The 24,367-nt window shown below is 39.2% G+C and overlaps 1 protein-coding gene across 2 annotated transcripts in view; it reads right to left on the bottom strand.

Annotated features, from left to right (window-relative positions):
* PLXNB2 (plexin B2) overlaps nucleotides 1-24,367 on the bottom strand; it is a 329,693-nt gene that overhangs the window by 6,730 nt on the left and 298,596 nt on the right. For both annotated transcript variants that reach the window (XM_063309588.1, XM_063309589.1), the window contains 9 exons: nucleotides 23,850-23,916; nucleotides 23,377-23,523; nucleotides 19,067-19,223; nucleotides 16,392-16,492; nucleotides 15,580-15,664; nucleotides 11,167-11,321; nucleotides 7,399-7,559; nucleotides 4,850-4,997; nucleotides 3,524-3,588 (listed from right to left, as the gene is read on the bottom strand). In XM_063309588.1, coding sequence (XP_063165658.1) covers nucleotides 3,524-3,588; nucleotides 4,850-4,997; nucleotides 7,399-7,559; nucleotides 11,167-11,321; nucleotides 15,580-15,664; nucleotides 16,392-16,492; nucleotides 19,067-19,223; nucleotides 23,377-23,523; nucleotides 23,850-23,916 — 1,086 coding nt within the window. The remainder of the gene's footprint in view (nucleotides 1-3,523; nucleotides 3,589-4,849; nucleotides 4,998-7,398; nucleotides 7,560-11,166; nucleotides 11,322-15,579; nucleotides 15,665-16,391; nucleotides 16,493-19,066; nucleotides 19,224-23,376; nucleotides 23,524-23,849; nucleotides 23,917-24,367) is intronic.

The following is a 24,367-nucleotide window of genomic DNA, read 5'->3' as shown; positions in this document are numbered from 1 at the left end:
GCAAGCCAGCTTTTGCACTTTCTTCTTTTACCTTCATCATAAGGCTCCTCAGTTCCTCTTTGCTTTCAGCCATCCAAGTGGTATCATCTGCATATCTGAGATTGTTAATCTTTCTTCCAGCGATTTTAACTCCAGCCTTGGATTCCTCAAGCCCAGCTTGCCGCATGATGTGTTCTGCGTACAAGTTGAATAGGTAGGGTGAGAGTATACAACCCTGCCGTACTCCTTTCCCGATCTTAAACCAGTCTGTTGTTCTGTGGTCTGTTCTTACTGTTGCTACTTGGTCATTATACAGATTCCTCAGGAGGCAGACAAGATGACTTGGTATCCCCATACCACTAAGAACTTGCCACAATTTGTTATGGTCCACGCAGTCAAAGGCTTTAGAATAGTCAATAAAACAGAAATAGATGTTTTTTTGAAACTCCCTGGCTTTTTCCATTATCCACCGGATATTGGCAATTTGGTCCCTAGTTCCTCTGCCTTTTCTAAACCCAGCTTGTACATCTGGCAATTCTCGCTCCATGAATTGCTGAAGTCTACCTTGCAGGATCTTGAGCATTACCTTACTGGCATGTGAGATGAGTGCCACTGCTCGATAGTTTGAACATTCTTTAGCGTTTCCCTTTTTTGGTATGGGGATATAAGTTGATTTTTTCCAATCTGATGGCCATTCGTGTTTTCCAGATTTGCTGGCATATAGCATGCATTACCTTGACAGCACCATCTCGCAAGATTTTGAACAGTTCAGTTGGGATGCCGTCATCTCCTGCTGCCTTGTTATTAGCAATGCTTCTAAGGCCCATTCAACCTCACTCTTCAGGATGTCTGGCTCTAGCTCACTGACCACACCGTCAAAGCTATCCCCAATATTGTTATCCTTCCTATACAGGTCTTCTGTATATTCTTGCCACCTTTTCTTGATCTCTTCTTCTTCTGTTAGGTCCTTGCCATATTTGTTTTTGGCCATGCCCATTTTTGCCTGGAATTTACCTCCAATGTTTCTAATTTTTTGGAAGAGGTCTCTTGTCCTTCCTATTCTATTGTCTTCTTCCACTTCCACGCATTGCTTGTTTAAAAATAATTCCTTATCTCTTCTGGCTAACCTCTGGAATTTTGCATTTAATTGGGCATATCTCCTCCTATTACTCTTGCCTTTTGCTTTCCTTCTTTCTTGGGCTACTTCTAGTGTCTCAGCAGACAGCCATTTTGCCTTCTTGGTTTTCTTTCTTTGGGATGTATTTTGTTGCCGCCTCCTGAACAACGTTGCAAACTTCTGTCCAGAGTTCTTCCGGGACCCTATGTACTAAGTCCAGTCCCTTAAATCGATTCTTCACCTCCACTGCATATTCCTTAGGAATATTAGTGAGCTCATATCTAGCTGATCTGTGGGTCTTCCCTAATCTCTTTAGTCTGATCCTAAATTGTGCAAGAAGAAGTTCGTGATCTGAACTACAGTCAGCTCCAGGTCTTGTTTTTACTGACTGTATAGATGTCCGCCACCTTTGGCTGCAAAGGATGTAGTCAATCTGATTTCGGTGTTGTCCATCTGGTGAAGTCCATGTATAAAGCCGTCTCTTAGGTTGTTGGAAGAGAGTGTTTGTTATGCAGAGTGAGTTGTCTTGGCAAAATTCTATCAGCCTATGTCCTGCTTCGTTTTGTTCTCCCAGGCCATGCTTACCTGTAATTCCAGGCGTCGTTTGACTGGCCACCTGTCATGAGTGAGGATGGCGAGCAGGGGGCTCCCATCCAGGCTGTAAAGCGCATGCGTAGTACTGAGGAATTAGGTGGCAATTCAAAGAGACACAGATCGGGCCCACCTTAGTCTTTGGGGTTTATATGTCTGGGTTTTTCCCATGCTTCTTCAGTTTGTTAGGATTCTCTGTTATGTAGCAGTAATAAAACACTAGAGACCTATTCCTTGTCTCAGCGTGGTTCCTGGCTGTTAGGACACACCTTAGCATTCCAGTCTCCCGTGATGAAAATAACATCTCTTTTAGGCGTGTTGTCCAGTAGGTGCAGATCCTCATAGAACTGCTCTACTTCAGCTTCTTCAGCATCTGTGGTTGGGGCGTATATTTGGATCACTGTGATGTTAGATGGCTTGCCCTGAATTCGAATTGAGACCATTCTATCGTTTGTTGGATTGTATCCAAACACTGCTTTAGCCACTTTACTATTAATTATGAAGGCTACTTCATTTCTTCTGTGGTCCTCTTGTCCACAGTAGTAGATCTGGTGGTCATCTGATGTGAAGTGGCCCATTCCAGTCCATTTCAGTTCACTGACGCCCAAAATGTCTATCTTTAATCTTGACATCTCACCAATAACCACATCCAGTTTTCCCTGGCTCATAGATCTTACATTCCAGGTTCCAATGGTGTGTTGATTCTTAGAACATCGGATTCACCGTTCACCACCAGCACCGTCGGCCGCTAGCCATCCTTTCAGCTTTGAGCTAGCTGCGTCATCACATCTGGGGCTAGTTGAACTCATCCTCTGTTCCTCCCCAGTAGCATTTTGACCATCTTCCGACCTGGGGGTCTCATCTTCCGATGGTATACCGACATATCTCTGGTTGTACTGATCCATTGAGTTTTCACGGCAAGAATACTGGGGCGGTTGCCATTACCTTCCCCAGGGATCGCATTTAGTCTGACTCTCTGTCATGACCTTCCCATCTTGGGTGGCCCTTCACGGTTTAGCTCATGGCATCATTGAGGTGCTCAAGCTCCAGCACCATGACAAGGTAATGATCCTTTGCTGAAGAGAGCAATAGGTACAGCTATCTAAAGTGCCCACCAGCCCAAATGTCTGACTCTATGCTTCAGTGACAACCCTAGATGTTTGTTACTGCTTTTGTTGAATTCCCACTCAGTGACCTCCTCTTCTTTAGAGCAAAGGCAGGCAGCCTTAGTGGCTTAACTAGAAAACCTATCGCAGAGTAGATGCTACCTTATGAAAATTCAGGCCACAGGAAATTCATTAAAACTTTATGGTACTATAAGCTTTTGCTTCCTGACAGATTTGTTGTCATACTTTTATAACTTCTGCAAGAGTTTCTTGGACAGGGAATGAAAGTAAGTAAAGTATCTTATTTCCTAAATTCATACTACACGCACACATACCCTCATGCACACGTATGCCTGCATGATATATTTAAAAAGGGAAAGCAATCACGAAGTGGAGTAAAATACAAAGGCAAAAACCATGAACATATTCAAATGTTGAAAAATCATTCCACACATTAATTCAGTTTCATTTGGTATTGCGAAATCGCTATCTATTTTGAAAATGAATATACTATTGTTATATTATTTGAGTTTATCATTCTTTTGCCTAATTTTCATGTCACTTTTAAGATGATGAACATCCTAGCGCAATTATTTGTACCTTGATAATTTTTATTCAGGGCATATTTAGAACTAATGTGCCCCTAAGAAGGGACATGATGTAAGAAAAGCAATGGGGAGTTTTGTCACTGAGAATATGAAATACCAAGTCTGTGGCTCTCTCTACTTACTCTTCCACCATTTTCTTATATGTAGAGATCTCTTTTGCATAGAGTAATTTGTTACTTGGAGAATCCTGAAAAACAGAAGGCAGTGAAACCTGATTTTTAAAATTCATATATTTGATTTTATCTAATGTTGCCAAAATTTGGGGTGGTGGAAAATCCATTCCTTTCAATAAAGTGTATGTGATAGCATCATGCATAACAAAATGTGTGTGTTCAGAATCTACAAGATGGCAGGTGCAGCATCATGACTGAATCTCCATCCCTTTTGTAGGGGTGGAGCTTTGACTGCGAAGCTGAGACTGTCATCTTGTCTATTTTCCTTCCTTTGTGGATGCTGCTGCACACCATTTGGAAAACAGAACATTGGTGTGTTACATAAAGAAGCAAGAAGAAATCCCATGGCATTTGAAAAAGTTTCAAAGCATGAGAGAGAGAGAGAGAGAGAGAGAGAGAGAGAGAGAGAGAGAGAGAGAGAGAGAGAACACCTCATGCACATCTGCTGCTGCTATGGGAAAGAACCACAGCAACTCTTCTTCAGCAGGTAAGCTTAGCAGGCAGTGTGAACATCTGCAGAGGACCCAACTTCTGAAGAACAGATTAACCCCTCTTGAGCCTCTGTATCCTGAGGCCTTGGAATACATTTTCTTTATCGCTACCTGAAAAAGGATCCGATGCATGTATGAGTGTTCATCTATTCAGATGTCATAGTAGCTTGTGATTCTTTCTCTGCCCGCTACCTTTTCCAGTACCAACTCTCTTTCTAGATATCCTCTCTCACAACATGTTGTCCCAGACCTCATCAACCCCAGGCACAAGCAGTTCTGACTGTGCTTGGCATATTTTTTATGGTACTCAGGAATACCAAAACGAAACCAGGAAGAGAAAAATCTCATTTTAGGTGGATCTACTAAACATCCAGATGCCTGGAGAAACAGGTAGGGAGAAATAAGCCTCTGGCAATTTTGGCGACAAGAAGGGGCAAGTAGCAGTTACTCAGGAATGGTGACATCATTATTTTCAATTAACTAAAAATATTCTAACATTAGATGTGTTTTAGACGTGTTCCTGCAGAAACTGCAGGAAATAAATATCCCTGACTTTATGAAGCAGCATACATATCCCTTACAGGCAATGGAAAAATAAATTGATGCCTTTACTAAATTAAAGGCTTTTTTCTATCAGTCTTCCCAACCTGGTGTCCTCTAGATGTATTCAGTTTCAACTCCTATAATTATTATAGTTGGATTCCAATGCAGTAGGATTGAGGAAGGTGGTTGTATGATTACTGCTGTGTCTATCAGAGACACGGAACTGAAGATAAAGCCTTACCCTGCTTAGTTTGTGCTCTGTTCTTGTGCAAGCATCCATAAACGTTTGTGCGATGACTGACAAGGAAGCATCTACTACTTCATGGACGTGAACATCAAAGATGAAATGGGGATTTTTCAATATGTTTACCCAGAACCTAAGGGGCAAGCTGGAAAGAAAACAAGAAATAACTTATAAAATAACTTAATAAGGGTGTTTTTATTATTATTAATATTTACTATTATTATTAGTAAATGTACCATGATGTATCATTTGATTATATACTTTAGGTACTAATAGGCTTCTTTGCATGTCATCATAAACAGGAATTCTTCAGACATTTGGATTAATAGGATCAAGTGTGTGTGCTGATGCATTCTACATTATTATTTCTGCTTTGCTTCTCTTGGCAACACAAGTGATTAACTAAACCATCCAAGGTTGGTTGGTTTGCTGTTATATCCAAAGTTCTGCTCATGGACTTGCTGCATTTGATTTGGATTTTTTGGAGAGCAACAAAGCAGAGTGGGTTTTCCATGGAATGCTAAGCAAATCTCAAATAGAGTTTCCTGGTTTATTTAAGGAGGAGGCACCAAGTGGAAAACAAGGCAGAGTGCACCAATAATCTCACTTATTCTGAATAACCCTGAAGATTTCTACCGTAATGTGTCGTATTAAAAGCTTGGGAAATTAGCTTCCACAATGTGCTGCTTATACTAAAAAGAATTTAAATGATTTACTTTAACAGTCACTAATGGCAATTTGGTTGGCTATTTGTCAAAAAAAAAAAACAACCCTCCATGATGCAAAGAACAGAAGCTGGCTTATTTAGCAAAAACTCTATAGCTTTGTAACGATGATTTGTATGCAGCTGTAAGGCTCTCAGTCAAAATGCAGAACCTTAGTCTTCACATTGCTGATACAAATTGATTCCAAAGGAAAGTCCAGCTACAGAAACAATAAAGGTAAAGGTTTTCAAATTGAGCTCAACTCTTGGTAGGAAAAAGTTAAAAGAGTAAGAATCTGGGCTGCCACATATTCTGTGCCACTTTAGAGCTTTTCGGGTGTTACAAACTCACAATAGGAACAGAAGTGAGTAGCCCTTCTTTTCTGTAAAACGTGTTAGTGATTTCAGAGAGCAGCTGGAGAAGTATATACACAAATCCGTCTCTATGATTCCACTGTGACCTGCAGTGTTAAGTTTCCTTGCGAAGACCACTGTCTAGTATTTGTGAATATTGGCTTTTCATTGATATCACAGGATGTTATAGAAAGAGGGACTGTTCACCATTAACTGCATGGTGAGTTGTATATTCCTTTGTAATAACTGAAAAAGGCTGCTGTCTTTTAGAGAAATTTCCAATCTGCTTCTGTTTTTAACGTTTCCATCATTCTCCTTTGTTAAAGATATTCTTATTGATCTCTCCCTCGTTTTGCCAAATCTTCTGTGTCACTTCATCTTTTAGTAATTGTTTTTTTGTCTGCTTTCAATACTCTGTGCCACCCAGAGTCATTCTGAACTGAGCAGCTTTATAAATTTAATAAATTAAATTACATTGAATCCTGAGGTTCCTGACCTGCATTTTCAAGGTTTGTAGTTGAGCAATGAGAACACCCAGAACAGCCAGTATGATGTAGTGGTTAAAATACTGGGCCACACTGGAAAGACTCAGAATCAGCCCAACTTCAGCCCAGGACAATTACTGAATGATACTGGACTGGTCATTCTCTCTGAGCTCAATCTAACTCAGAGTTGTTGCTGTGGGGATAAAATTAAGGGAGAACCCTGTGTTTGCTACCTTGAACAACTGAAGGAAAAGTGGGATATAACTTTAGTAAACAAATAGTAAATAAGTAAAATACATCTGTTTGAAACAGAGACTGTGACCACTGAGCCATGTACTGTATATGCCTGGACTTTCTATTACTAGGTACATGGCAATTTTCCTAACTTAGAGTGGGGGTCACGTAATGGTTGATTCTTGGGCTGATAAAGATTCAGAGGACAGTTGTGTCAAAGGCCAGGAACAAGGCTTTCCTTTCTCAGTTAAGAGAAAGGAAGTTCTCACTAGTTCACAGTTAAAAAGGAAAACAAAGAAGTCTTCATCTTAAAGTACAATGGGACATATTGGTTCTAGATAGGAAGTAGTTCATTTGTGGAAGTCTTGTAACTCCATTCCTCAATAAATCTTGCTGAAGAGTCTGTGTGAGAATTGTGCATGGAAAAGAATCATTTGGGTTTTAGGCAAATGCCCCAGAGTTTGACAGGTCAACAAAACGCCATAATGCCACTGAACTTTCAAAATATTTATTACAGGATAGACAACTCTACTGTATGCTGTCATGTAAGATCCCATGAAATTGTGATCATTTACATTTTTAAAGTAAAAAAATGTGCACACGATGGTGCACCACCTGAAAAACTGTTGAACCCTTCTCTAGAAGCTCCCAGGTGATGCTTAAGGTAAAGCTTACTTAATCCCTAATTTTAGCTACACTAAAAACAAATAAAAAGAAAGAAAATAAAACATCTTGATAGTTAATATATGTACTATTTTCTCCCGAACTACCTGTTTGTTTTCCAGATGTGGATGGTATCCTCATCTTTGATATCATGCTTCTCTGCTTGCTCATCAAGAAAGTCAAAGAAATATTTCACAGCTGGTGGAACAACATGGTTTGAATCAAGTACACTATGGAAAAAGTTATCTACAAATTGCTGAAGTGTACCCTAAAGGGGGGAAAGCACACACACACACACACACACACAGAGTACAAATATTAAAAATTCAGGTTATGGTGTTAAGTGTAACATTTTCCAGTAGAGCCTTTCATATTTACAAGAATGCTTTTGAAACTGATGTACAGTCATCTGTACAAGACTTTATCCCAAATGGCCAAGGAATCACAATGGCTCCAAGTGCTGCATTTTTCAACTATAAATGGGTAGTAAATGCTCTTATGAACATAAAATGAACAGCCTAAGAAATGATCCAGGGACTTCATGAAAAATAATTCTCTGCTCTGTTTAGAGAGGTGGGGATTTCAGCATTGTAGCTCAGGGAGTACAGAAGACTCTACTCTGAAATAAATGGGCAACCAATGAAGGGAATTGGTGGGAGAGTAATGCACTTACAATTGTGCTTTCTGAATATATTCCAATAACAGTCATGAACTCTGGGGATGGGAGGGGGGCATTGCTTGATTTTCATATGATTTAGTAACTTAATTTTAATAAAGCTTGGTATTACTTATAACAATGTGTGGATGGATGGATGGATGGATAGATATAATTGCTTTTGAAAATAATTCAGTATTTAATTGGGATGCATAAACAGAGCAAGAAGACTTGTGCAAACTGATCAGACCCCTTGATAATAAGCCAAGGATTTCCATAGAAAATCAGTCTGGCCTGATGAAATTTTACCTGGTCTTGTCTGCTCTGCCATGTCACATTTTCTACAGATACTGTTAAGCACACCTGGCTACCTTTATGTATCAATAAACAGCTCACAATGAACTTCAATATAGTCTACAATGAAATTACACACCAAGTTGCTATAGGTATATTAAAGCTTACACAAGAGGACCTCAGGAAGAATGGTTTCTGGGCTTTAAACTATTTAGGCATGCAGCTTTCTATTTATATGAACAAACCTGCTGGGTGTTGCCACAGATCAGTCATGTGATGTGCACTAGTGCAGTCATCTGCACAGAACGCATGAACCTCTGCAGAGGGAAATGGCTTGGGTATACAGACTACCATATCATCTAGAAACCAATGCTGTATACCCAGTCTTTTGCAGAAATTGGTGGTATTCATGCAGAGCCTGCAAGGGTATTTGGCATACAGGACAATGGACTGTACTATGCCATTTTCCAAATTTATAAGTATCTAATTATAGGTAACTCAACAATTTATCATTTATAAACACAGCCCAAATAACTATATTGGAAGGATATGTCTACATCTGACTTATAGTGGGGCTTTAAACTGGGTCTGGTTTCTTTGAAATAGGAATAGCATTCTAGAAATAGATTAAAATGGAACCTTTTTGGAGAACATCTGGGGGGAAAAATGAGCTAGTGTTTTCTCTTTTTGGTGGCTCCTATTTGTTTAATCATTGCTATACTGAATTTTTGTGAAAATTTTATTTTTATTATTGGGAGTTGCATTTCTCTTCCTCAATCAGATGTTTTCAGCACTGAAGCAACAGTGTTAAGTCAATATTCAGAACCATTTTGGGGCGGATGTAAACATTTAGAACTGAGAGTTCGTTGTGGCTGCTGGGAGTGAGTATAATTTCAAAAAATGGCTGGCATGGGTGACAATAACCTATGATACCAGTTTATCAGGATGCCCCTTACTACATCATCTAGTTGCCCTCCTTCAAGATGCTTTCTATTTCTCCTGGTTCCTTTGCTCTTTCTGGGGCCAGACAGGCATTCTTTCAAAACTGTAGCCCCCCCATCCCCCGCCACATTTAATATTTATTTCTTAAGCTTATGGGGCCCACTTGGAGCTAAGGTTCATTCTTGGAAACAATCCTAATATTGGAGGCTGATCTTTACTTTGCAGTTTCCCATTAAAAAACAACAACAACTATGTCAGAAGAAGTAGGAAACATGGTAAGATACAAGAGAGATGTCTACAGGCACATTCAAACCCCAAAATGCCACGTTGGAGAACCTGGTCCAAGACTATATAACATTAGCCTTTCAAACTACTAGGGGAAGAATATTGCAATGGCTAAATATGGTTTGCATTTAAGAGAGAGCCCTGAGCTGTTCATGTGCTTGGCTTCAAATGTGTGGTGGATTTTGGCGGTGCCGCTGGTTCTCAGGAAGGAGAGAGCACATTCTGAGGAAGTGGAGATAGCAAGAGGAGGCACAGTCCGGGAGGCAACGGTGGGAAAATGGAGAGGTTCAGAATAGCTCCTCCCTAGAGCTCTCCTGGGTTATTTCACTTTAGGTGAGGTAGAGTATTGTATTTATTTATTTATTTTATTTATTCATCAAATTTGTCACCACCCATCTCCTCCCACCAGAGGGACTCTGGGCGGTTTACAACAAAAGTAGTAAAAGTAGCTTCAGTCTGGCAAGATTCTGTCTATACAGTGTGAGCAGATAAAAAACTGAAGTCTGAATGGACTGATTCTCTGTTGCTTTTGGGCCGGGCCTGACAAAATCCCAGCAGAACTTCAGACATGGTCACAGGAGAGGTAGGGGAAGGGAAGAGGAAAATGTAAAGGTTTTACAGTCTTTGGAAAGTCAGTATATATTGGCTTATATCATACCCCAAATTTGGGTTTTTCTTAACATAAAGTCTTACTACTCTAGCTCTAAAGGATCTATACAATCAGAACAGATTTTCAGTAGCTTGGACAGAATTTAACTTTTAATCTTATTTTATGACTTACATTGCGCTGACTAGCGCTGTCGATACATGTTGATATTTATATATTGCTTGGGTTAACATCAATCTGTAGTTTTTTTTAGAGTAATATAATATATTCTAAAAAACTAGTTAATGAAATATTGAAAATTCTAACCTAATTCTATGATGCTTGTAAATTCCAACTTTATTCATGTCATTTTTAAAATCTTTCTGTATTTTTTACTCCTCTTTTCTTTTATCTATCGTTTTTATTCTTTTTTTCCCTTTTTTCAAAATGCTAAATGAAAATACACTAACAACAACAACAGAAATAAAAGTCAGGTCACAATAAATCAGTTGGTACTCTATTGGCTCAGACTAGTTCAACTACTGTGGAGTCCTTGGTGCTCTCTAAGCTTGGCTGTTTGCTTGCAGACATTTCATTACCCAACTGGGTAACATCATCAGTGCAATCAACTGTGTAATGTACTGATGCAACGTAACATCTGCAAGCAAACAACCAAGCTCAGAGAGCATCATGGACTCCATGGTTCAACCCTAAGCTACATATATTCTCTTCTATTGTTCAACTATGGTTATACACACCGATCAACAGTATGCCCTTTTGAGAAAATGAAAATGCTGGAATGCTCATCTCTTATCTGTTGGGATTCTTTGTATCTATGGCCACACTGTCTTTGTATCTAATGGTCACATGGTGTATTGTTTCTGGAATTGTCAAAGCATAGGCTCATAAGCAAAGATGAAAAGACTTGAGTCACCTTAACATCAATGAGATTTAATTGAGACCTGTTAATTTCAATGCATCTACTCTACTTATGATGTATCTGAATCCAGCCGATGGCTTTGAATCTAAATCTTAGCCCTAAAGGAAAATCCTACCTCTTAACTCATTATCTACTTAACATAGTAAAACCTGACTCTTGGCAGTCAATTTTACCTTCACAGAAAGTAGCCTTGTCAGGTAGATTTCGGTGATAGCTTTGGTCCTTTCCTTCTCTTTCATACTCCCTCTTTTTGATTTACCTTCATCAACTTCATCTACTGGTCGAACTAGGTGCCAGGTCTTATTTTCTTCTTCCAGTAAAGCATGTCCTGAATAAACCACAACATTTCAAAGCAATCAACAAATGAAATGAAATCCACTGATTGAGCAATGGATTGTCATGTCCAAAATAATGTCCTAGTGGCATATTTAATGGCCTGTAATAAATATTATTTGTGTTTCATAAATGAAAGGATCCCAAAGTAAATGCTATGGATAAGCTCATATTATTCTTGCTTTTAAGTTCTAATGGTTCAAATGAAAAAGTTGAGGTAACTTTAAAGAAAAATGGGTGAGCATTCTGTGGCTCTTAGGCCTCCTTTCTGTAACTCTCAGAACTGTTTCTGACTATGGTTGACAATACCAGTCTGAGTGGGAAAAACACAAAAACAATAAAATAAGCCCTCAAACAAATGCAGTTTCATTAGATCCTCAGAAATATTAAGTAGATCCCTGGCAACTCAAAGCTTATCACATGTCTGCAGGATCTCACACCACTTATAGATACCAAATGAACATATATTTCCTATTTCTGTTCCTATATTAATAATAAGGATTTAGGTTTGAAACATTCTTAGACAGTTATGGAGATGATGAAGTCCTTGGCTGAATCAAACTCCAAAATACTTGGTTTCTAACAGTCTTGAATGCCTATGACTTTTTAGAAATGACTCATAGACTACATGTCTGAAGACACCGTAATCTATTCATTTATGAAATATTATTTCAACATACCCCCTTTTGTTGATAGTCTGATTTTGAAATCAGACACAAATTGTGTGTAGGAGAAATCAGTTACAGCTTTGTAATAGGACCCTGTGATTTGAAAACCATAAGCGAGTGTGTAATTCTGTTTATTGGCCTATCTATACATTCATCTCAATTTAGTTTGTTTTTTCCTAAATAAAGATTGTAAAGCATTCTCACAAGGGTTTTTAAAGGAATGGTGTGGGAACAGGAGACCTTAAAACAAAGCTACTTTCCATACAGATCTCTTGAAGAGTATGAATGTACTCCATCTGTTTAATTATACTGTACAGTTCACAGCAATATGGGCACCGTGAATGATATAAGGGATCAAGCAATTATAAGTCTGCACATTAAATATAAAACTTTTGATCTATGAAGCTGAATAAATGTACAATAATGGCAAACAATTAATTACGGTCATGGTTCACTCACAGTGCATGTATGTCAGAAAGGTCAAAGTGTAAACAATACATACAAAATGACATTTCTAACAATTCTGAATGGTATTGTTTTTATTCAGTTTCCAGCAGCATCATGATTTTTAACAATCAGAGAAAGGGCCACTACAGTACATTGTTCTTCCTTTGGGTAAGACTGATAGTTTGAAGGCCAAAAAGTAATAAATACCTGCCATTTTGCAAACTATTGATTTCAAAAGACCAATAATCTGAAAAAATGCAAAGTCTAACTCTGTGGAACTTTAAACAGTTTTGTGGTATAATGTCTATTGTAAATACTAAATGCTGCTTTAAATAAATATTGGCCTTCTATATTTTTTTGTAGTTCATGAACCTAAGGGCACAACCTATAAAACAAACAAATGGACTGTCACTTTGCTGAAACCATAAGTATTTTCAGAATCAGTTTTGTAAACAAATGGTATATGGATGTTTCAAGTCTTTAAAAACGAAGCCTGAAAATACCATTTTTCCTAATCATGGTGGCTGGTGATCCAGAAGAAAAATCAAGGTCTACCAGCTACCAGCTGCAAACATCCCGACAACCACTAGATGGCAGCCAAGAGACACAAAAAGCTCTAATTGTTTGCTGTAACCTAGTAATGGTCTGGAATTTTGCCGATAAGAACTGGTATCTTTACCTAGAGCAGAGAGATTTTGCAGAACTGCAGCGATCTTTTTCTAGATTTACTTGTCAATAAGGACATGAAGAACTTGTGTTCCCCCGCTCCAGTTTTAATGTTTTAAGATTGGAGAAAACTACAGATAACCAGGTTACTAACAGTTGGAGGTCACCATGACTACATCCTATTTCCAAGAAACTTGTTACTACAGTTAGTTCTCACTTAATGAACAGTAGCTTAACGACCATTCAAAACAATTACAGCCTGTCTGCATATTTAAAGCAATGGTATTCCCAGCAGTAACATATGGCTGTGAGAGCTGGACCATAAGGAAGGCTGAGAGAAGGAAGATAGATGCTTTTGAACTGTGGTGTTGGAGGAAAATTCTGAGAGTGCCTTGGACTGCAAGAAGATCAAACCAGTCCATCCTCCAGGAAATAAAGCCAGACTGCTCACTTGAGGGAATGATATTAAAGGCAAAACTGAAATACTTTGGCCACATAATGAGAAGACAGGACACCCTGGAGAAGATGCTGATGCTAGGGGAAGTGGAAGGCAAAAGGAAGAGGGGCCGGCCAAGGGCAAGATGAATAGATGATATTCTAGAGGTGATGGATTCGTCCCTGGGGGAGCTGGGGGTGTTGGCGACCGACAGGAAGCTCTGGCGTGGGCTGGTCCATGAAGTCATGAAGAGTCAGAAGTGACTGAACAAATAAACAACAAAGCACTTCCAGCCGTCGTGAAATGTTGCGCCAATCCCCCCATGACCATGAGACTCCATTTTGGGCGCTAGGTAACCGGCTCGCATTTATGACTGGTTGCCAAGCTCCCATGACCATGTGATCACCATTTGCAGTCTTGTCTGCTGGCTTCCCCAGAAAGTCAGTGGGGAAGTTGGCAGGGAAGGATGCAGGGGGGGGGGGGGAGGAGGGGAGGGGAAACCTTTATGGAGCCACGAGATCGAAGCTCATATCCTAAAGATCTCTGCTTCATTCCTCCAGCCCCAACAAGGATTTCCCCTCTGTGAAAAGGGGGGGGGGCACCCTTAGGCAGGCTGAAGGAGCGAAGCAGAAAGGAGCTTTGCTCCTTCAGCTTGCTGAATGGTTTCCCCTCCCCTCCGTGCACAGCACGGAAATCCTTGGTGGGGCTGGAAGAACGAAGCAGCGATCTTCAGGATCTGAGCTTCATCCCTTCAGCCTGCCAAAGGGTTTCCCCTCGGCAGGCAGCTCTTTCAGGCAGCTCTTTGCTCCATCCACTTAACGACTCGGGAGATCGCTTAACAATCGCAACCGGAAGTACTGAGATTGCAGTTGTGGAGCAAAGTAGTCACGTGGGCATCTCACTTAATAACAAATTCATTCAATGACCAAGATTCCAGTCCCAATTGTAGTCATAAATTGAGGACTACCTGTATTCAACTGTATGTCACATATGATGCTGGAGTGCATAGGTGAAATAGTACTGCAGAAAGACCAAGACTGTAAGCTGGAAAGTGTCTGATTTAGGTCTTATCTCAACTACAAAATTATGAAATAGCACTGAAACGTTGCCAATATAAGCAGAGATGCCTTACAGAGAATTATTAACCTACTGGGATAAAGAAAAAGAATGTGAGTTAAAATAAAATATTTATGTTATTATTAGAAGAACAAAGGAAAACTATAATAAATGATTTTCTATAAATGCAAAATCTGTGAGACGCTAGCAAAAAATCACTACTGAACAAGGATACAGAAAAAAAGGAACAGTCAAACCAATTTTATTTCTCACAAAATCCCATTGAAATGAATGAAGTGCCCATTTGTGCAACCGCAGTCATTTAATTTAGAAATGTGAAATGTTATTGCACTTACCCCCTAGGTACTATAATTAGCTACTGCATTTTCTTCTGGTAAAACACCAGTTACTAAACAATTTGAACACTGTTTCATTTTTTTTAGTGAGCTAAACCTATTTTCTTTTATCTATTATTTAATACAAACCAACTCTGAACAGTATCTAGTCTTACCCAAACTGTACAAAATGATTTTTAAAAAAGGAGTTAATCCAAAGCTAAAGGAGTCAATCCAAAGCAATCCTTTCCAAGCCACTATTTTTGTAAAACTGGCAAGAGTATTTCAATCAATCCCCTTTTCAGTGGAAAACACTGTATCTTATTATGCAACAAAGAACACCACAAATCATTGTCAGTGTAGGCTGCAGTTTTGCCTGGTTTTCTAACGTTTATAGCTTTCCAAATAAACTGACTGAGCTACATATGAAATGATAGCTTTCCAGAATTTCTCCGTAAGCCATTTTCTGTGTCTTTTCTTCTGAAAAGATGTAGGAGGCTCTGTCTTTGCAAATCACTAGATTGTTTTGTAGACCATATCTATATCTCAAGCTAGATACTATCATTATATATGTAAAATCACAGTATCCAGCTTGTCTTCTGTCAAAAAAAGAACCTGGATGAAAGACTAACATGCTATACTTACTTTCCTCTGGCATGTCTTGTTGTTGGTCCTCTGGCTGTTGAGAAATCCCCATTTTTGACAAGATGAGGGTAGCACCATCTCTTACCTTCAAGAACATACATGCAACAATTCAGTGATAACAGTAAAAATACATCTTATTCCCATGCAGGTTCTACTTCCTATGTAAGCATTGTATGCAGTATAAGAATAAATTCACCTTTCTTGGCCACTCTTTCTTTACAGTGCATTCAACTATTCTTTCTGATGTACGTATGCCACTGAAACAGATGAAAAAAGCTTAGTCCTCCTTAGTGGCCTCTCCAACTACATACTCATTTGGCCATGAACCCACCTTTGAAGTCAAGAAGTATCATTGACATTTCTGCCCAGAGTTCTTGTCCATTACTGAAAGGTATTTTCTGTGAGCCAATCTGATATCCAGGTCCTCAAATTCTTTCTGAGAGTAGAAAACTGACTCACTAAGACTAGAGGAGATGTACTGCATTCTTTAAGTTTAAACTTTACCAGAAGCACTTCTTGCCAGAAGCATAATTGATAACAAGTTTCTGTACTGGCTTTAAACAAAGATAACTTTTATCCCTAATACAGAATCTGGCAGAGTTTTCAAAAAGGCTGCATTCAATAATTGCCTGCTTGCAGCATAGCAATATAATTTCAGATTCTGAGGCTAGGCTTTGTAAAAAAAAAAAAAAAGATATTAGATTTGATAGGAAGGAAAGTGAACACTGTTTAAGCCTGCTCATTTTTAATGAAAAGCTGTGCGTTGCTAAAAAGCAGTCCAGAGATGTAACACTTCCAAAAGGCTTCCTTACATTATAGTGCATCAGGGTATTGATGCGCTTCCACCTGCCATCCCTTTGTGATGTTAAATCCAAGTCTGAGAGTATTTGTGCAGTAGAACCTGGACGCCACTCTGGAGAGGCAATTGCAAGAAGAAAAACATTTTACAAGTGCGAACCTAAACATAACCTGCATATAAAAGAAGCTTCCACCTAGCAAATTACTGAATTCTGTTGTCTCTTCTCTGGACCCACCCATCCCATACAACCCTGTTTTAAAAATGGTAAATTGACTCAATATAAAAGTTATTCTCTATAGGAGAGACAAGGCATCCTACAGTGGGATATCTCCTTCCATCCTACCTACTCAGGAAGCAAGGCTAGAAGATTCTGCTACCGCTTCCCCTGGGATGGGATGGGGGAGAATGACAAACCAAAAGTACAGCTCAAAGGAAGCATTCTTGATTTATGGTTAGACATGGAACTATGTACAATTGGTTGCTGAAAATGATGAAGTCTCTCATATGTCATTTGTTGCCAATGCATGGGATATGCTGGATGCCCTGTCTCTTCTGTAGAACATTTTCACAGTAATCCAATGCACTGATTTCATAAGAGTCAAGCTAGGGTATTCTGAAGTAGGGCATATTGGAACTCCCTCTAGGGGTGGTATTTTACATAAACATGTAATAGTAGAAACTGTTCTCTGCAGCATTCTGTTGATAAAGGATGGTTCAGCTAAACTGTGCAAAATAGTATTAGAGAGGACCATGTCACAGCCCTACAGTTGTCTCCCAGGTACTATATTGCTCGTGAGTGGGCTACAGCTCCCCATGAGGCTTGCAGGCTAGTTTGATGTAGGTTGATACACCTAGAGGTCAATATTGGTAAAGCTTTATGGCCTGGTGAAACTGTTGAAAGAAGATTATGTGGCTGTCTAATTCTGGTCATGTAGATCCTGTCACCCAATTTTGCCAATGATGTCCAATTCAGCCTTGAGATAGGAACAGAAAGATGTAAAGTTCACTTCTTGGCCCTGATGAAAGACCAAATTCACATTAATCATGAAGGCTGAGTCTTGGTGCCAAATGGTATCTGGCTGGATAATGTATATGTCTTTCTTGGATGAGAACAGCTGTATTTCGGATACCTGCCTGGCCAAGGTTATGGCTATCAAAAACACCACTTTCTACATAATACTCTCTGTGGCTGAATCATGCAACGGCTTGGATGGTGCTTGCTAAAGATCTTATGATAGATACAGATGGATAAGATGGTTAATCTTAGTAGGGAGGTCCTCCAGAAATATCTCTTGATTTGATGATGGGTGGAAAGAGACTTGCTGCTCCCTGATGCTAGAATCAGAGGGTTGTCTGTAAGGGTGTATTATTTTAAGCCTTTATTGGGGTAAGTTGCATATCTATTTAAAGCCCAATTTATTCTCATATTATGGGGATATGATTGCAGCCTATAAGTAGCAATTCGCCAGATGCTTCATTTTTGTAAAGAAGAAGAAGGAGAAGGAGAAGTAGTCGTTGTCAAAACCACCATTGGAGGAGGAAAATCCATTTAAGAGTTGAGATTTTTAGAAGCATAAAACATTCATAAGATTTTAGTTCCTTTAAGTGATTTTGATTGTATCAGTATATTGCATTTAACTCTTTTTTCTTGAAAACACGAAACAGTATGTCTCCAAGTAAAGATCCTAGCTTGCATAGTGTAACCATACTCTTGTGCTTGTGGGATACTGGCCAAAAATGATGTCTTTATCATTAGCAGGGAATGCTGCATGTAGCACAGGTATGGCTATTAATCTAGTTTATACTTTCTCTGCATTACTAAGAAGCATTATGTAAAAGCTTTGATTGACCAAAGCCACAAAGGTCAGAAGCTACTGTCATATCAGATAATGTCCATGGCATATAGAAGATTACGATTTGGAATGTAAAGGGCAGTAAATGCAAAGAGCAGGAATTAACAAATGAAATGAAAGGAAGAGAAATAGATACATTGTATGTCTGTGAAACTAAAATGAGGAAGGCTGTCACAGATTTCCAGGTGGCCTAATCCTGTTGGCTGGAGTGGATTAATATCTGCAGGGAAATGATCTTTTTTTTTTTTAAAAAAAAATTATTCTTACTGCTTTTAGTTTTTTAAAAAAAAACCATAATTATTACTCTTAACTACTTAACAGGTATTCTACTTACAGCTCAGCTGAGTTTTAAATTATTACATTGCTTCACACATTACAAATAGATTCCACAACAAATGTAGTATTTCTATATGGAAAACAGTTCAGTAAATTGTTATAACGAACATAAGGAAATATTAATACCAAAGATCTTCAAGCCATATTCAGGTACTGACCATAACACAGAGAGAGGCAAAGTGGGGGACAGAAAGTTGTTGCCCTTGTTTCTCTCCAAACTCTACCTTTTCAGGTAGGAAATCACAAGGGGAACTGTACTTTAGTCTCCTAGTTGGACAGAGTGTGTATGCTGTTCAAGTAAATGACAACATCTGAATGTATGGAAATTGGAGAAAAGTTAGGGTAGAGTTTGGTGGGCAAAACATTTTTCTTTCCACTTCTTTCCATGGATTCAGATAGAGTTACTAAGTCAATCTTTCTTTCTTTCTTTCTTTTGCAATCATTTGGATTTTGGCAGCAACATGCTATCTATTTAAACACATTTAAAAGAGACACCTACCAAGAACAACACTGTCAGGCTTTGGCCACTGTGAGTAAGGTAGATTTCGATATACTTGGTCTATGATCTTTTCTTTTACTTGAGAAATAGTATCACAGTTGAGCACTTTTACAGGTACGGATTCGGTGCCTTCATCTTGGACAATCACATTTACAGTCTGGAAGGTTAGAAATTTCAGGGTTATTAAAATCAGGCAAGAAAAGTCAATGCTGGTATAAACTTGCCTGTTGATAGACATTTAGACAGGTGGTACAGTTCATGTTGTCATTTCATACCTTTTTCTATATTTTTGATGGAAATGGGATCATTCTGAGATTTCTGTGAGAATTCATATTTGAACTATTCATTACTTTTAACCCTGAATCTACTGAAAATATATAGAAGGCCTTCAGCATATTTCTGTATCATCACAATCGGATTTTGAGGACTTATTAAAAAAAACTTTTAGAACTGAGATATATCATCACACTGTTGGACTAGCTACTGTTTGTACATGCTTAGATTAGTCCATTAACCTTACAGGAAGAGACTCAATTTATTAGAGACTCCCCCTGTCAAAACAGCAGAGAAAGCAATTTCCAGATAGGTACAGCTTCACAGACATTTAATTCCTACTATAATCCCCGAATATCAGTTTTGACTGAACCAGACTCAAGCTTTTAAATTACAAGGGGCAAATGTAGCCGAGGAACCCTTATCATAGCTGGCAAGCAAGTACATTTCAGTAGAAGGCCATATAATACAAACATGACATTCAAGAGGTATTTTGGTAAACATGTTGCTACTTATGTAAAACTTTGCTTTCATGAACCAATTGGGGGAAGGGGTGTGGTTATCCATTAAATCAAAAATTATGCCACCTGCAGCAAATTATATCATTTGTGTATGCAAATGATCCCAACTGCTGCAAATTATGTAAATTTAAAGTACAGTTAACCTCAATTTAATTGCCTCATCCAGAACACTGGGCCATTATTTCAGGGATATCTGGACAGTTTTTTAAAAAAAATATTTTTAGTACAAAGATATTTAGACTCTCTGATTCACCAGTCTGTGGATGTATTGCAGCCCAAGTCTACTAGCTGAGGGTGACTGTAATTTTACTGTATAATAAATAAATAAAATAAAAAGGTTTATTACAAATTACTTCCAGTTTTGGTTTGGCAATTAGACATGATATACACAGGTAGTCTTCACTTAACGACCACAATAGGGACCAGAAAATTGGTTGTTAAGCGGTGCAGTTGTTAAGTAAGTCACCACGTAACAGGACTCAATTTTATGACCATTTTTATGATGGATGTTAAGTGAATCACTGCAATCTTTATGCAAATCCAGCTTCCCCAATGGATGTTTTTTTGCTGGCAACTGTAAATGCTACCACTTGTCAGTTAGATCCATGTCCTCCTGGCTGGTGATGGTAGCTCGGGAGGTGATGTGTGGTTGGGTCCGGATGATGGTAAATGCATCCTTGCGGGAGAGGGTGTTTCCAGCAGCCTTTAAGGAGGCACTGGTGTGCCCCCTCCTCAAGAAACCATAGCTGGACCCTACTGTACTGGGCAATTTTTGTCCAGTCTCCCACCTCTCCTTTTTGGGGAAGGTGGTTGAGAAGGTGGTAGCGTTGCAGCTCCAGAGGATTCTGGATGAAGTGGATTATCTAGACCCCTTTCAGTCAGGTTTTAGGCCTGGTTATGGGACAGAAACTGCACTGGTCGCACTTATGGATGATCTCTGGTGGGAGCGGGATGGAGGCAGTACATCCACCCTGGCTCTCCTTGACCTCTCAGTGGCTTTCGATACCATCGACCATGGTATCCTTTTGGGTCAGCTCAGGGAGCTGGGGCTGGGTGTCGTAGTTCTGCGCTGGTTTACCTCCTTCCTCCAGGGCTGGTCCCAATCGGTGTTGATAGGGAGCGAGGGATCGGGCCTGCAGACCCTCCTTTGTGGAGTGCCGCAAGGCTCAGTACTCTCTCCACTCCTTTTTAACATCTACATGAAACCGCTGAGCGAGATCATCTGTCTCCAAGGGATGAGGTATCATCAATATGCCAGTGATACTCAGCTATACATCTCCATCCCGGGGGAAGTAAGTGATGCTGTGACTGCCCTTTCCAGGTGCCTGGGGGCTGTTGGGGTCTGGATGGGGAACAACAGGCTTCAGCTGAACCCTGGTAAGATGGAGTGGCTGTGTGTTAATGGCCCCTTGGCTCCTAGGAATTTGCCATCTTTAGTTCTAGATGAGGTTGCACTGCCCCAGACAGACCCGGTATGTAACTTGGGGGTCCTCTTGGACTCACAACTCCTGCTCAAATAAATAAATAAGATTACAAATTGTAATCACGTGACCGTAGGATGTTGCAACTGGTCATAAATGCGAGCTGGCTTCCAGTGCCTGGATTGCGATCACGTGACCGCTGGAGTGGTGTGACAGTTTGCGATAGTTGTAAGTGTGAGTACAGGTCATAAAGCACTTTTTCCAAGGCTGTTGTAACTTCAGACCATCGTTAAACGAATGGCCATTAAGCGAGGACTACCTGTATTTAAAATTGACTAGAAGGTACTTGTCTGGGGAGAGATCCCAAATAAAGAGCCTGAACCTATAATGTGCTGCTTATCACACTGGCAGGTAAATCAGCATTTAAAGATGCTTGATTTAACTGAGTATAGTGGATTAATGGTAGTAATTAACTTTGTCACTAATTACTTTCCTGCAATTACGTCTACATTTTCAGAATGGACTGAAAAAAGCATGTAATTCTAATAATCTATTATCTTACAACCAAATCGGCATTCATCCACTGATGTAGTTTGCTTCAATTTACTTGTGGACATTAAATCAAGAAGAAATTGAACAGTAAGAGAGAACTTGGCATAAACTGGATTGTTTACGAAGACCAGAAGTTCTTGATGGGTTCCCTACATAAACTTTGGAAATAACAGTTCTGGCAATCCTACTGATGATCAGCAGTTGAAAGCAAACCCGGCCACATAGAAACAGAGATGGTCATTTGGTTCAGCTCAGAGTTGCTACTAAAGGATTGGAAAGGATTCCAACATTTTCCTCCCCTCCTGAAATCCTGAGAAAATCCTTCCTCTGAAGCTGATTCTGATTGAAGTTTTGGGAGTTTCTCTCCAAAGCAAATAGCAACACCACTTTCTGTCTTTGGTGACTTAATTTGCAGCTTGCTGGTTGATGCAATTTGCTTTTTTAAACAAAAAACAACCCTCCCCTCCATATTAGACATTAGTATCTCTGCAAACATGTAGTAAATGTAACGTCTGGTTTGGTTTTTCAGTTTCCCTCAAATGAAGAGCCTGTTTGACATAATCGTACCCTCTGTCCAGCAAACTTCATGGGGTGCTAGCAGGCAAAGACTTAAATGTTTACGATATGGTGCTTGCTCACTCAGAGAGTCTTGAGCAAAGTATGTTGGTTACTGAGGGACTGGCTTTTGAAGGAATTCTGACATGGATGCAAAATTAGCAGGAGACTGGGGAGTGACCAATTCCATGTCAAATAAATAGGCAGATCGAAAACTTGAAGTAATCCTCCATAATTAGGCCATAGCAAAGGTCCATCTAATCCATGATCTAAAAATGGACAATTCAGTATTTTCAGAAAAGCTAAAACATAAACCCTGTTGTTTGTTCATAGCACCTGATATTTATAGGTATTTTCCAAGAGATACAATTATTAATGTGCACTGATACCTATTATTTCCATCCAAAAATATTTTTGGAGTTTCAATGGCCATTCTAACTTCTTATCTTTGAGAAGAAGGAATTCTTTTTTCCTCAATTTCACATGTGAGCATTTTTAGGGCGACTGGTTCATGTACCCTGGTATTATATATTCAGCTAACATAGTTAGCTAAAATGCCAAACTTCAAAACAAATCATTGAAGTCTTAGAGCTTTACCTCATTGTATGTCTGTGTGTGTGTGTGTGTGTGTGTGTGTGTGTACGTACACACACATAGAAGTCAAGGTGCTGGACCAGGAGTGGGGAAACACAGTTTCTAGTCCTTCCTTAGTTATGAAACCTGGCTGGGCCAGTCATTCTCTCTCAGTAGCAGACTAGGACGTTGAAAAGCTTATTTCTACCAACCTACATTGAATCAATGTAGTAGATTATGGTCCATAACCTTGCGTGAAGAGACCTTCATCTTTCAGTGGATTGATTTGGCTGATAAAAATACTTTTCTATCATCCATGCTTTACAAAATATATAAATGGTGAAAAATAGGTCATATTTCAGAAGCATTCCATTTTTTGAATATTCTGAAACAAACATTAATAAAAGCCACATACCAATTGTGAATACTCTACATCATCTCCCAACAAACCAGTGTCGTTCAATGTGTATTTGGCTTTCATTTGCACAGCATCCACTGGTCCTTTTTCTACTTGATGTTTGATAGCTTTGAACAATTTATAAAGAGGCTCTCCAGCATTATCCTGATGGAGTTGATGAAAGAGGAAAAAAATAGGTGAGAGAAGACAATGGCTACTTTGTGATTGAAGAATTAGCATCCCATCATATAGCTGAAAATTGATAACTTTTTAAGATCATTATTTCTGCAAAGTATATTTTTCCACTGTATTTAAGCTACCATTTATGATTGCCTTCAGACCAAATTGTGACATGTTTAGATCAGATGTTATTAATATTGGCATATATTCAGAAGAAAGCACAGTCATCTAAAGCTTATTCTAAATATCGGTCTACAGTTTGATACGATGCTCAAAATAAATGTAAAGTTTGGGTGCATTTTAGATTTTACCTTGAGGTACTGATACAGACAAATTGACATCCAATTAGAAAGCATTCTTTCCACAACGGTTTCAGATCTAAAATAAAAGAACTTGTGTTGAGGTGCATGGCTAGCAATTGTACATGAATCTGTCAAGAACTAAAAATATATTACTTGTCTCTCCCCATTTCTCCATATCCAGTGTATTCAAACTAATAGTGTGGCAAAATACGTGGGCTATGCAAATCTTTCAAAAGAGGATTTGGCTTTGAAAACTGCCCCTATTTTGCTGATGAAGCAACTGTGGATGCTCACAGGCAGCTTCTGAAGCCGTTGTCAATCCCACCAGGATAACTAGACCACGAAATCAGCTCCACAACATGGCTACAACTACTTCTGTTGAGATTGGCTATTATAACAGAAACTTGTAAGTCTGTGCTGTACCTCCTCCTCTTCCTTATAGTTCAGTGAATTAGGGTGGTGTCGGTCATAGTCACTTCCAAATGTTATCTGGCTGTTCTGGACTTTAAAAAATGCTTCAGTCCCTT

Source organism: Candoia aspera, chromosome 7 (assembly GCF_035149785.1).
Source record: "Candoia aspera isolate rCanAsp1 chromosome 7, rCanAsp1.hap2, whole genome shotgun sequence".
Taxonomy (NCBI): domain Eukaryota; kingdom Metazoa; phylum Chordata; class Lepidosauria; order Squamata; family Boidae; genus Candoia; species Candoia aspera.
Note: the sequence above shows the minus strand (reverse complement) of the source record. Positions and strands in the feature narration are given on the sequence as shown.